Source organism: Monopterus albus, unplaced genomic scaffold (genome assembly GCF_001952655.1).
Source record: "Monopterus albus unplaced genomic scaffold, M_albus_1.0 scaffold44.1, whole genome shotgun sequence".
Classification (NCBI taxonomy): Eukaryota; Metazoa; Chordata; class Actinopteri; order Synbranchiformes; family Synbranchidae; genus Monopterus; species Monopterus albus.
In genome coordinates this window covers 389,951-403,972 of record NW_018127924.1, presented here as the reverse complement: position 1 = coordinate 403,972, position 14,022 = coordinate 389,951, and the positions used below count along the sequence as shown (strand labels likewise).

Genomic DNA, 14,022 nt, shown 5'->3' with positions numbered 1-14,022 from the left:
TACAAATGTTTTATGAGTAATATATGAATCTAATATTTAATAATTTTATACAACTAACTTACATATGATGAATGACAATATTTGCCAACTTTGTATGAATCTGTCAAGCTGTATTTGAAGTGTTATATCAGCTGTTGCATTAAACTTTACGTATATTTGTGTACTGGTTTGTATGGCTCTGTGGTTATTTATGGTTTGAGACAGGAACAGACGGGGACTGTATACAAGTGTATTTTAGGCAGTGAAACAGCACAGGGAAACAAGGCAGGAGATGACCCCCACTGATACACAACTTGGAACAGTTCATTCACACATCCAGTCGGCTACTCACCCTGCTGGCAGGCACACTGTGTTAATATGGCTGTGGTACGACCGCGTGTATGTGTCCATTTTCTGTGTCTAACCACATTTATGTCCACCACACATCCCTCTTAACCAGTCATATGCGTGTCTGTGAGTGTTAATCATTAAAAACACTTTTCCTGGGAAGCATGGGGAGTTTGAAATGATGTAATTTGTCCCCTGTGTGATGATGGGTGTGTGCATCTGAGCAGCTTGTGTATGACGTGTATGTCTGTCTTGAAGTGTCATGCACAGGGTGGGTCGCACATTTTCTAGATGATCAGAGGAAGAGTAATCAAGGTGCAGAGAGGAGCCAGCCTCAAGGAAGAGCTCAGGACAGACAGAGAAAGATGACGGCAAGGATATAGAGACGGAGAATAGACACAGTGGTGCATCCCTAAACAATGAACACTGTGGAAAGATACTGTAGTTCACAATAAGAAAAATGGTTAATGTCTAAATAATGAGGCTACATTCTTTTGATTAACGAGATGTCTGTTATTCAGAAAGATACCGTAGATATAGATACAGAATGCTTTTTCATCTCCTCTAATGCACAGTTCTTCTCTGCTATTAAAGTGATCACCATAAAGCAGCGTCCAAAAGCTCCAGTAGTGTATAATCTACTGATTTTAACACTGAGACGTACACAAACTGTAGTCCTGTAAATGTGGAAATGTAGAATGATTTGTTAAGAATGGAAGGAAGCTGATCCACAGGATGACAATACAATTTCTGCATCCTCCATAGAAGAACAATCCAACATTACATATAATCTACACAGTTGTCTGCAGGACATGGAAAGAGGATGTGATGCTGTTGATAAAAATGGTTTGGTGATGATGATATGAAGATAACATCAAGGAATGATGACCAAGGCAAGTTTCTCTGGCGTTCTGGTCTTCCTCATGCAGAGCACAGCTGAGAAAAACACACCCACACACCTGGAAACTGTAAAATGACTTGTGTCAACACAGCTGAGTCCCTGTCCTTCTCATCCTCCTCCTTCAAGGTGTGTGTGTTCGTCATCCTCCTCGCTATGGAGCCTTGTGACAGAAAGACTCCCCGCCACGTCCACACACAACCACATCCTGAGTGTTACTCACAGACAGGAAGTGCTTCAGGGGACAAAAAAGGTAGGTGACACAATGAAAGACACGCTATGACTGACAGAGGAACTATAATTGGTCAGTAACAGATTCTTCCTCCTGTGGATAAACTCAGAAGTACAATAACTGCAGGTTGTCCTAGAAACAGATTTTAATTGCAATTATTAGCAGATTAAAGAAACTTTCACAAAACCCACAGTCTGACTAGAAGCTGGGTTATACTTTAAAGGTCTCAACAGTGTCATTTGCTAAAGAGTAATAGAAAATACAATGGTTTCATCTGAAGAATCATCTCACTCTCCCACATGTGCACTCACAAGTGCATGTCTGTGTTAATGTTATCAACAGCTTGTATGTTGAGCTGCCCACTGGGTTGGAAGTGGGCAGGAGGTTTGGGTCAGAGACCCTTATTGTCTGCTCAGGTGGATAAAGGAAAATATTATTCCTGCCATCGGTGGCAGAGGTAACGAGCCCGAATGTGTGAACATACACGTGCTCAGTGTTGGTTTGTTCATGCGGATGTTTGTGGTTTCTATAGACTGTGGGCATCCTGACTGTGGCAGAGGCCTTTGTGTCTGGAGTGTACCGCTGCATTGCCTCCAACTCTGTAGGCACGGACCAGCTAGACGTCCACTTCTACATCACAGGTGATCCCAGAGAAGATGAATCATCTTTGCAGAACTGATGGGTTTTTTTTTTATTCTTGCCCACATCTGGGAGTTTTTTTTCTAAATTTAAGTAACAAATTACAGGAAGGTCCCTTGACACACACACCCACACACAACCCATCATCCACTTGCATTTCTCATTTTATGCCCCCTACTAAATATGAAACTATATCAGCTGATCCACATGATGCTTTGTCATGTTTATTCAGAATAGTGAATGAATAATGAAATCATCACAATTTTATTTGGTCAGGATTACTCATTATGCATTTAAGTGTTTTTTCAACCTGAAACTCAGTGAGGGGTGTTTTCTGTTAAAAACTAACAAAACAAAACAAAAAAACATACGGTAAGAACAGAGTTTTCCTCAAACACATAAGCTAGACTTGCCCTAAATATATTTAAATCCATTTTGTGACTTGTATTTAATCCCATGAATACAAAGTGACATACACACACTCATACACACACTCATGCGAAAAATCAACTGTTACATGACACATCAGAAAAACAGCAAATGTCTCCTGATGCAAGTTGAATCTGAGGGAGAGACACACATTAATAGTGGTTGAAATACCTGGTGGAACCAAGCAGTGTATGTGCACTAGATCTTGCAGTTGTGTGAGCGTGCGAAGTGGGGTTAGATGTGTTACTAAGTATGCAGGTTAAGGTTTTCTGTGTTTATTTGTTGCTAAATGTGCGCATAAGTGTGCACACAAGTCTATGCAATGCTGCTGAGCAAGAGAGAAACAGGAACCTATGGCTCTTATCGTTCCACTTCCCTATGTACTTCCTTGGACTGACAGGTCCGCTTTATTTCAGGAGGCCTTGGGGTGTTCAGGAAAGATAAACACTATCTGCCACCAGGAAACTCTCAAGCCATTTCCACAGGAAGTTTCAAATGGCTAAAGTAAATAAAAAGCCTTTTCACTATATCCCACTAGCTGCTTTTACCCACAATAACCATTCAACATTATCATTAAAGGCTACAAAAATGGGAGTTTGGTGGAATCAGGTGTTAGAGTGTATACATCAGACCCTAGGCAGGTTTGTGGAGAAGCTGAGAGGGCTTATTCATCAAACAGGAGATCGGTGATGGATTATATTCTGTTTATGTCCCTGCTTCGTAACTCTCCTTTCCTGTCAATCCATCTCTTCTGTTTCCCTCAGATGTCCCAGGAGGCTTCAGTATAAAACAACAGAAGGAGCCTAGAGAGGGTGGGGACCTCCAGCTCACCTGTGTAGCCAATAAGTACTTGTACACAGAGTTGTTGTGGCAACAAGTGACTGACACAGAGGACGCTCAGACCCGGCGTCTGAGTGATCAGCAGCTCACACCAGGGGAGTTCTCCAACTCTCTGGTCCTGCTGCTAAGTAACCTGACAGCCAGAGACGCCGGAGTCTACCGATGCTCCGGGCGCCACCTTGTCACCAGACAAGAAACGCACTTGGACACACAGGTGGTGGTCAAAAGTGAGTAGTCGCAAACATCTCCTCTTAATCTTCATGCTCAACATCTTATAATTGAAGTTACTGAGTGACTTTAAGATGTATTATTTTACTTTCTCAAGAGACTTTTGTAACCCATGATAGATCAAGTAATCATGGCCTGTTTCTACAAAATATATGCTTTTTTTCTGGTCATTTTTAAAGATTATGCTAAAACAATGTATTATCTAAAAAATTATATTGAACGTTCAAAACACAAGTTATAAAGCACTTCACAATAAAAGCATTTAGCATGAAATATTAACAGACAAGACTGTAAAACACAGGAGCAGCAACAAAGGAAAATACCCCAACAAATAACAATGAAGCAATAAATTAAAAGAACAAACAATGGAAGCAAAGAAGAACCACAATCATCTGACTTCAACTACTTGTGATGATATAAATTCAGTACTATTTAAATTTCAACTTCAAGTGTTAAATTTGACATTTAGGTATTCACTTGTTCATAACCTTCACATTTTTGGCCTTTCTTTGCGTCCGTACAATGCTGGGTGTGCGAGAAGTAAAAGAGTTTTCAGGAAGTGAATGATTCAGGGGACCCAGCGCTGAACAGGGCCCCCAAATGATTTATTGTTGGAGGCCGTGAATGTGTAGCTGTGCATACACACACTGCTATGCTCACAGTTTATTTCAACCTGTTTTCTATATTCTAATAATAATTGTTAATAACTGCATACATTTTTGCAAAAGCAAAACAAAAAACTTACTATATTCTCTGTGTAAACTCATGATGTCCTTGTGTTTTCTGTGCACATAGGTTCCACATACGTATCTATAAAAACACAAACACACACTCTCTAGCTGCTTGTGAATCGGGTCCCCTCAGCTTCCTGGGGCCCCACCCCACACTCCAGCTCAGCACCTCTTTCACGTGGGAAGAACACACAATGGCATTTCCCACAATGCCACATTTACAGGCCCCTACACAGGGCCAGAGGAACAATCAGCCAATCAGACATTGTCAGGCTGTAGCCCCCGCAGACAATCATCAATTGTTATTGAGAAGGAAGATAGGGGAAACAACAATCAGTCGCCTTGGTTAAGTGACATTTCTTCATGTCTTTTACTGTTGTTCTCTATATAATCAGGGCTCAATGTGTCAACTTCCTCCCCTGGGACCCCCACAACAGAATTTCTAGAGAGACAGGGTGACCAGAGAGAGACAAGTGGGAGAGCTAAAAACAGAGAAAAAATTAAAACACAGTATTTGAGAGATTCGGGGTACAAGAAGTCATCTCATCTAATTAAAGCATATAAAACTTGTGGTGTAATTATAGTGCACAAGAAGGAAACAAAAAAAAAAACACCTAGAACTCATTGTGTGTACTCAGTAATTGTCTGTATGATGAAATACTACATTGTTGCTGTTTGGAAATGGGTTTGTATTGTGGAGTTTGTCAGGGTGCCTATGTGGCCCAAGGGAGTCTAATCATCATCAGCTGACTCACAGGTTGAAGCCAAGGCCACTTTTCTACCAGCACACAATTATTGTCCAAAAGTGGCACTGGTCCAGCAAATTGTGGGAAAAAAATAGCATTGGCTTCACTTCACCCAAAATCTGCTTTAGTCTATAAATACCTCTGCTGACACAAATGTGATCATTCATTTTTTCTTTGGGTAATTTCCAGTAATGAAAGAATTATTCAGCTCTTAAGCTTTGTATTGTGAAATGGGCCACTCATGGTGCGGGAACAGTTACTGTAGTTACTGTATACAGTGGTTTTTGTCATTGCTTTGGATTTCCGGTGAACACATTTGCTGCTTTGGTTTATTCTTACTGCAGGTTTTCAGTGCATAAGACCCACTGTGTGCTACCTGCCCAACACCAAATGTCAGACAAAGTTACTGTAGCTGCAGTACAAGCTGGTGAACATAGTGGAAACATATAGCAACTAAAGGAGATACTGTACTTAGTTACATTAAAGCAATGGTAATTTGCCCAAAAATTGCACAAATGCATATTAGCCCTTCAGCATTCCTACTCATAGTGTGTTTGTGTGTCTCCCTTTCAGTTCTCGAACCTCCTGTGCTGCTTCATAATTTGACAGATTGCACTGTCAATGTTAGCAGCTCAGTGGCCCTCAGCTGTCCCTCTGAAGGTGTCCCACCGCCAACCATCACGTGGTACAAAGATGAACATCCTCTGTCACAGGGATCAGGTAAAGAGAAAAATAAACACATTAACATGTAAATTGTAGCCATAATTTGGTGTCTAAATGTTTTTGCCACCATCTACAGGTATTGTCATATCACCAGAAGGCGCGACCCTCCAAATTGAGCGAATCACAGTGGAGGACCAGGGTCTGTATACGTGTCAGGCCACCAATGAGAGGGGATCTGCAGAGAGTTCTGGCCATATATGGGTCAACAGTAAGTATCCGTATCCAGCTGTGTTTCTCAGACGCCGTGGCTGTTGATTGGCTGTGTTTACCTCTGACTTGAGAATGGGGCACCTCCAAATATGGGTCTGTCTGAATGTGGATTGTTCTCTGTTTTGCAAATAGACATATAGTCAGGATGTACAGTTATATAGTATTCAGCATGTTTTTATGGATGTAGCATTGATACACTGAATTAATGTTTGTTTATTAGTTTCGATCAAACATTGATCAAAGTATATTTTAACCTAATCCCAATGTGAGACCCACTCAGCCTTTTGTTCATGTTTTCCTTGTTCACACACCCACACACACACATAAATCTTCTGGCAACAGGGAACCCATATGATTCTACTGTCCCCCAGTTGCAGCAGTAGCGGTGGATGCACTTCTCGCGGTGGTGTGTGTGCTGCTGTGTTCTGATCAGTCAGGAAGGAAACTGTCTCCTGTTTTTATTTCCTCCGGAAGGGCCCCGCCAGCATCTCAGGGAGTCCCTGCGCTGCTGAGAGCTGGACATTTCTACACCTTTCATTAAAAAAAGAAAAATAAATAAACGTGGGTTTTAATGAGGGGCATGGATGGTAGTGTTTAGGGATCACGGTGTTGCAGTGAAAACAGAGTACCCCCCCCCCCCCCCCGGGCTCAACTGGATTCATCAACAATCAAAACCAAGTAAATAAATCAATATAAAAACAAGAAAATAAATGTAACCAATCCTTAAATCTATTCAAACAACTATGTTCCTGCACATTTACTAAAAGAAAGCAACAAAATTCAAAGTCCTATGCAGCTTATTACAGGACAGTTTGTGTGCAATAACTAGAAGACACCTAACGAAATAAAATGAAACCGATTATGCTTTAATTTGAGGGGTTCTTGTTTGTGTATCATTGTATGTGTGTGTTTTTGGAGCAGGTGCCTCAGAAGCTTCATTTCTGGAAGCTCCCGCTCTCGCCTGCACCTGTGTGGTGTCCACGCTCTTCTGGCTTTTGCTCACACTCCTCATAAGGAAACTGAGACAGGTGAGGGGAAACAAGAAAAAGTTGTTTTCTGGTATGATGAAACAAATATATGGTACATACTGAAGGCTTTCTTAGAAAGTTGTAAATATTCTCATCTTTCAAATGTTTAAATTTCCAACAAAAGCACCTGAATGCACCAACACCAACTGTCCTTGCTCACAACTTACCAGTAATAAATCTGTCTTTTGTATTTGCTTGTACAGTATTGGCTTATAAATTTGATTACTTTGTGTGTGAACGTTCCAGAACAATCTCCAGTGTTAATCAACAGCACTGTTACACATTACCTGTCATACAATGTTTTAATACTTCCTAATTTTGCTTATCTATTTATTTATTCTATAAAATACCTTCTTCCTTCTCTGAAGCCCAACACCTCAAACACCAAGCCCGAGTACCTATCAATCATTGTAGACACGGGAGATGGGCCGATAGAAGAGCAGTGTGAGAGACTGCAGTATGACGCCAATGAGTGGGAGTTCCCTCGGGAGCGGCTCAAATTAGGTACATTTATTTTCTTTATAAATAAAATCCAGAAATGTATGTGATTAGCACAGATTGGTTTTGGAAACATAAGGCTAACTATGGGAGCGAGGTGAGGTCTTTAAGATCACATAACAGATACAAGGACTTTCTCATATGTCTTATCAGATTATAATTGGGAGTCACTCTCATGCCATTAATCAGACGTTGTGTCTGTGTTGTCTGTGGTGAGCTAATCATCTGCAGGAGGGAGTGTGTAAACAGTGTTTACTAGAAGTAATCAGCTTTCACTATCATCAGGGTGGGATTCTGTTAGCTAGACTGTTGAGGGGGTCTTCTATAATCTTACATCTGGGATGGATGATTGTAGCGATTAATAATGTTGCTCAATTACTCAGTTTGTCTCAAAAACATATTTTCCTTACTGATCTCCCTGCGTGTCTTTCTCACAGGGAAACCTTTGGGCCGCGGAGCCTTTGGTAAAGTGATGCAGGCATGTGCGTTTGGTATAGACAACGCCACCGGCTGCAGGACTGTGGCTGTTAAAATGCTCAAAGGTGAAAGATCAGATCCTTGGTGTTCTGCTTTAAAGAACATGATTGTGAAAGAACATCTTGCCAGTTATTTTTCTTTCCTGCCTGTTGCCCACCAGAGGGAGCTACAGCCAGTGAACACAAAGCCCTGATGACTGAGCTGAAGATCCTCAACCACATTGGACACCACCTGAATGTGGTCAACCTCCTGGGAGCCTGCACCAAACCTGGAGGTGTGTGCACTTTCTCTGCTTAATATATGCACAAGATCATTTATATGCATATATTAGTGTTTGCATGTTAGTGTTTGTGTATATGTTGATGCTCATGTCATATTTCTAAAATGTGTGTGTGTTTTTTTCTGTGTGTGCAGGACCACTGATGGTTATTGTTGAGTACTGTTGCTATGGGAATCTCTCGACCTTCCTAAAGAGCAAGAGGGATGTGTTTGAACACAACCAGGTGAGCGCAGCAGCTTCAACTGTTGTCTGCAAAGCAATTAAAGATGGTATCATGACATTTCAAGCAAAACAAGATGATGTGCAGACATAGTCCAGACATGACTGTGTGCTTACACTTCAGCTTCTGCTTGCACAAGTGACAAAAATACGATGGCTCTCTGTGCTACACGCAGTTACAAAACTATTCATATACCCTACACTTCTGCTCTCTGAGGTTCAAAGATGCTATCAGTTCTCAAGCAGGACATTTACTTCCTCATTTCCTTCACAGATCTAGACAAAACTGTAACAGTAGCCTCAAAGGTCACAGAGTAAATCATCTTTATGAATTTCTCTTATACCATTCAACAAATTGACTAAAACTGCCACTTAACACAATCTCAGATGACACATTAGCCTGTTCTCAAACAGTATAAAACCCTTAACTGTCTTCACTGTCTTTCTTATACAATATGATAATGAATGGACGTATTGCCTTCTCAGTCAGCTAAAGGAAATGATGGAGGGCCAAGGTGGGGCAGTAGCATGTCTGACAGCCAGAGCAACATTAGAACAGATCAAGGAGAGAAGAAAGACAGTGGCAACGGTAAGACAGGACCTTAGTGAGTATTTTCCCATGTTCATGTAAATCCAAACTGGGGTTTGTTGTTTTTTTTTTTTACATCCCTGTGTCCTCTCTTTCCTCCTCTAGTTCCCAACTCTGCTTCCAATACTCCTTTATTTCTGGAGGATCTCATCTCTTTTAGCTTCCAGGTGGCTCGAGGAATGGAGTTTCTGGCATCACGCAAGGTCTGATACATCTCTGTGGGGAGGGAGAGAGAGAGAGAGTGTGGTGGACATGTGCATGTTTCATATATATATATATTTTAATGGCGTTCTCTCTGTGCTTCCATCAGTGTATTCACAGAGACCTGGCAGCCAGGAACATTCTGCTCTCTGACAATAAAGTGGTGAAGATCTGTGACTTTGGCCTGGCCAGAGACATATACAAAGACCCCGACTACGTCCGCAAGGGAGATGTGTGTACATGTGAAAACGTAGTTCAGTATTATACTTGCTTGAAACAAAATGACATTGAGCTTAATACAGCTTATGACAGTGACATTTTAATGATGGGACTATAATGAAAAATGTCATTTTTGACTTAATACTGTGTGTCAATTTTGACATAGTCTTGTGTTTCCTTCTGGTGAACTATAATTGATATTAGTCAAATTGGTTTTATTTTATATCATGTACACACCATGATATTTTCATTAATTTCTCCAGTTGTGTTGTGGAGTACGTAGCATGATTTGCCACTGTGTGTTGCATTTTATGGTTTATTATTTCATACAACTAGGGGTTTAATTTACTTTTACATATATTTCAAATAAGCCACAAGTCTACATGCTTTAGGTGGCGATATAGCGCCAGGACACTTACTGTAGCTCTTATCAAGTGAAGGAGTGAGGTCAAGGTGTCAGGTAGAAAAAGTTGGAGCCCTGTGGACTGTTTCGAATTTAATTGCAAAATCAGTACAAGCAAATGCACGGTAGTTTCAGGTAACGGTACCTGTGGTGTAGAAGTCAAAGGGAAAAACATATCTTATATTTCATTGAGAGAAAAAGATGCAGCGAGAAAGAGCAACAACAAGGATAATGTCAGCAAAACGTCCAGAAAGCAGGAGAGGATGACCTGCTCTAGTGAATACAAAAAAATATGGAAACGCACTTATCAAAACTGGTATGTCAACCAGATTATGTGACATGCAAGCTTTCATTCACTCATATCTGAGTGTTTCAGTAGGAGTATTGCGTATTTGCAGGCTTTGCCAGTCTGAAACAAACGCATTGCAAATAAATAAAACTGGACCTAAAATTAACTCAAACTAAACAAAAAGGAGTTCATAAAATAAAAGCTAAACTGGATTAAATGGTAGAATGAACTAAAACTAAGATTAAATCCAGAAATTATATCAAAATGAAACTAGTCTGAAAATGGAAAACATTTGCAACTTTCACAGCCACTTTGAAACAGTTTGTCGTTAAATGTTCTTGTGGCTGCAACATGAAAACACCACACTATTTGGGGAACTACTTCTTGTCACTGTGTGGTTTACATTTTGGTAATGAATATGAAATTCACTTCTTTCCTCACAAGGATGGATTAGCAACTTTTCAACCAAACAAATATTTCCTCATATAAATTATGTTTTCTAACAGCGCTCCTCTGCTCTGATTGGCTGACAGGCTCGTCTCCCTCTGAAGTGGATGTCTCCTGAGTCTATCTTCGACAAGGTGTTCACTACCCAGAGTGACGTGTGGTCCTATGGCATCCTGCTGTGGGAGATCTTCTCTCTGGGTAAGAACCGCACATTTGTTCTAAGCATATATGGCCAAAATGATAATTGACCTCATATTATAATGCAGTCCAACAGAAAGCCCCATGAAAATACTCTGTAAAGTGTATTTAATAAGTGTGTGTTTGTCCAACAGGAGCCTCCCCATACCCTGGTCTTCACATAGATGAGGAGTTTTGCCATAGACTGAGGGGGGGAACAAGGATGCGAGCACCGGAGTACAGCACACCTGAGATGTGCGTTGACATATCTTATTAAAACACTGTAAACAGGTGAAATCAGCCAATGACAAGGGGTATTGTGATGAGGGAACCCAGCTGCAGGAGCAGGATCCTATATTTTAAACTTAGTTGGTGATACTGTTAATGTTTTGACTGAAAACAATAAGCCAGTGTGTTTGTGTGTACAGTTACAGCACAATGCTGGCATGCTGGGAGGACCATCCCTCAGACCGACCCACCTTCACCAACCTGGTGGACACACTGGGAGACCTGTTGCAGGCCAGGGGTCAGCAGGTCAGTTATGGATCTTTTTTTTCAGGCTTATTATGAAGGTATTATTTGTTGTACAAAAATATTTTCTCAAGACACAAACGTATCACTAAATAAGGTCTTACAAATCTCTCACTTTGTGGGATGTTGTCAGCAGGATGGGAAAGATTATGTCCCTCTGGGATCTTTCATTACTGGAGACACAAATTGCAGTGAGGCCTTCAAAGAAAATCCCCTGGCAGTCACAAACCTGAGGTAAGAGAACATTTGTGTTGATTTGTTGGTTTATTTTACAGGGACGCATGCAGCTAAATACTGTCACACACAGGCAACTGATGCAATGCGTATGGGTGTTTGACTGCAGTTCCAAAAAAGTTGGGTCACTGTGTAAACAGAAAATAAACACTGAATGAAATGATTTGGAAATCTTTTTAAAACTCATCTTTAATTGAAAACAGTACAAAGACATATCAGATGTTGAAACTGAGAAATGTTATTGTCTTTTGGAAAAATATCTACTCGTTTCAACAAAGTTGGGATAGGAGCATGTTTACCACTGTGCTGCATCACCTCCTCTCTTAAGAACACACTGCAAGGGGGAGGGAGCTGAGGAGACCAAGTGATTTAGTTATGAGAGATGCATGTTTCCCCATTTATGCTTGATATCTGATTTCAGCTGCTCTACAGTTCAGGGCCTCTTTTGTTGTATTTCTCACCCCATAATCCACCAGATGTTTTTGGTGAGTGACAGGCCTGGACTGCAGGAAGGCCAGTTTATCACCTGGACTCCTGTTATGGAGCCATGCTGTTGTAATATATGCAGAATGTGGTTTGGCATCATCTTATTGTAATAAACTAGGCCTTCATTAAAAAAAAACATCATCTTCATGGTGGCAATGTTGCTTCACAATCTGTATATATGGTTCAACATTAATGATGCCTTCACAGATGTGAAAGTTACTCATGCATTGTGCACTAATATACCCCCACACCATCACAGATGCTGGCTTTTGAACTGTGCACTGATGACAAGCTGGATGGTTCCTCTCCTCTTTAGGCTTGAGGAAGTAATGTCCATGATTTCCAAAAAGAATTTTAAATGTTTTCCACTTCATCCCAGTTCATCTAAAAAAGGAGTTCGAGCCCAGAGAAGGTGGTGGTGGTGTGTCCGGTTCTTGTTTCTATATTGTTTTTTCTTTGCATAGTAGAGTTATAACTTTGTGGAGGTTTACCCCTGTCCCAGCTTTTTTGGAACCTGTTGTTGGCATCAAATTGAACCTTAGATAGCTACTGTTACCAAATGAATATGGGATAAAAGGGGTTTTCACAACATTTCATTCGGTTTTTATTTACAATTTGCACAACATCCCAACTGTTTTGGAATTGGGGTTGTGATTTGCAGCCCCCATCCCTGATTAGATTTTTAAGACCGGTTCAAACATCTAAAAATAGATAAAACCTGCTTTAATCAGCAGGAGAATTAATAGTAATAGGTTTGTTTGTGAGGCCTGGCCTCAGAAGATCAGACAGTAGGATGCATGTAAAAAAATCCTAGCATGCCTGTACCTTTGGGCCACTTTAACAAATATGCATGGGCTTATCATATGAAAACAGTTTAAGTTTATCTGAATAGTTTCAGACATTTTCCTAATATGAGCATCAAACCTGGGTCTAGAATCCAAACCACCTAGATGTTTAAATTCACTCACTTCTTCAATTTCCTTTTGGTCAATAATGAAATTAAATGAAATATTATACAATTTAGTAAACAGAATGTAGGACTGAGCCAGCGCACCTTGAGTTAAGATGTTATGGGGGGCGTGAATATGACAGATGCAGATGTGAAAGTGATGGGAGAGATCTGTGCATCGAAACTGAAAATAGACACAGAAATCAGGTTGAGAAAGTAGAGAAATTTCCAACTTTTGTTTTGAATGTGAATCCAACAGCTACATGAGGGGTATGGCTACACTTCAGACTTTTGAGGAACTACCCTGCGAGGAGCCAGAAAACTTTGATGTAAGAAAACATCTTCACTTCTGCTTGCATGCCTACACACACATACAGGGAGTAAGACAAACATTTATCTTCACCTTGTCAGAATTTTCTGACAAAACCCAGTAACTCTGGTATCTGTATCCTCTTCGCTTCAGGACGAGCAGAGTGACAGCGGCATGGTCCTGCCTTCTGAGGAGCTGAAGCACATGACTTGGAATAACAGCACCAGTACCAAGAAACTCAGAAGGTGGTGACCTTTAATGCTTGACCTTTGAACCCTTGACTTGCCTCCTGTCAGCTAAGACTCAGTGGTGGAAAGTAACTAAGTACATTTACTCAAGTGTTGTACTTAGGTACAGTTTTGAGGTATCTGAGTATTTTCATTATCTGCTACTTCATACTTTGACCTCAATACATTTTAGAGGCAAATATTATACGTTTTACTCCAGTACCTGTACTGCCTAACTTTATCAAATTAACTACACAAAATAGAATATAATCATAAGTTAATTGACCTCTAGTGGGAAATTCACAAACTACTCAGCAGTAATTCAAATTATATGTATATAAAGTAGTTTAATTAGCCTTACGTTTACAGCTGCAACATTAAATGTGATGTACACAATGATGCATCAGTAAATACTGTATAATCCAATAATATAATATACATCAATGTTAAATGTG

The 14,022-nt window shown here is 40.4% G+C and overlaps 1 protein-coding gene across 2 annotated transcripts in view; it reads left to right on the top strand.

The window, feature by feature from the left end:
• Positions 1 to 14,022, top strand: part of flt1 (fms related receptor tyrosine kinase 1) — a 31,581-nt gene that overhangs the window by 15,962 nt on the left and 1,597 nt on the right. The window contains exons 11-29 of one of the 2 annotated variants that reach the window (XM_020600058.1): positions 1,355 to 1,478; positions 1,990 to 2,098; positions 3,290 to 3,592; positions 5,644 to 5,790; positions 5,870 to 6,001; positions 6,925 to 7,031; positions 7,400 to 7,535; positions 7,967 to 8,071; positions 8,167 to 8,280; positions 8,421 to 8,509; positions 8,992 to 9,094; positions 9,200 to 9,297; positions 9,405 to 9,527; positions 10,740 to 10,851; positions 10,986 to 11,085; positions 11,259 to 11,364; positions 11,498 to 11,595; positions 13,290 to 13,359; positions 13,494 to 13,585. In XM_020600058.1, the coding sequence (XP_020455714.1) occupies positions 1,355 to 1,478; positions 1,990 to 2,098; positions 3,290 to 3,592; positions 5,644 to 5,790; positions 5,870 to 6,001; positions 6,925 to 7,031; positions 7,400 to 7,535; positions 7,967 to 8,071; positions 8,167 to 8,280; positions 8,421 to 8,509; positions 8,992 to 9,094; positions 9,200 to 9,297; positions 9,405 to 9,527; positions 10,740 to 10,851; positions 10,986 to 11,085; positions 11,259 to 11,364; positions 11,498 to 11,595; positions 13,290 to 13,359; positions 13,494 to 13,585 (2,268 nt within the window). Of the gene's footprint in view, positions 1 to 1,354; positions 1,479 to 1,989; positions 2,099 to 3,289; positions 3,593 to 5,643; positions 5,791 to 5,869; positions 6,002 to 6,921; positions 7,032 to 7,399; positions 7,536 to 7,966; positions 8,072 to 8,166; positions 8,281 to 8,420; positions 8,510 to 8,991; positions 9,095 to 9,199; positions 9,298 to 9,404; positions 9,528 to 10,739; positions 10,852 to 10,985; positions 11,086 to 11,258; positions 11,365 to 11,497; positions 11,596 to 13,289; positions 13,360 to 13,493; positions 13,586 to 14,022 lie in introns of both variants that reach the window. The other variant, XM_020600057.1, reaches the window with a different exon arrangement.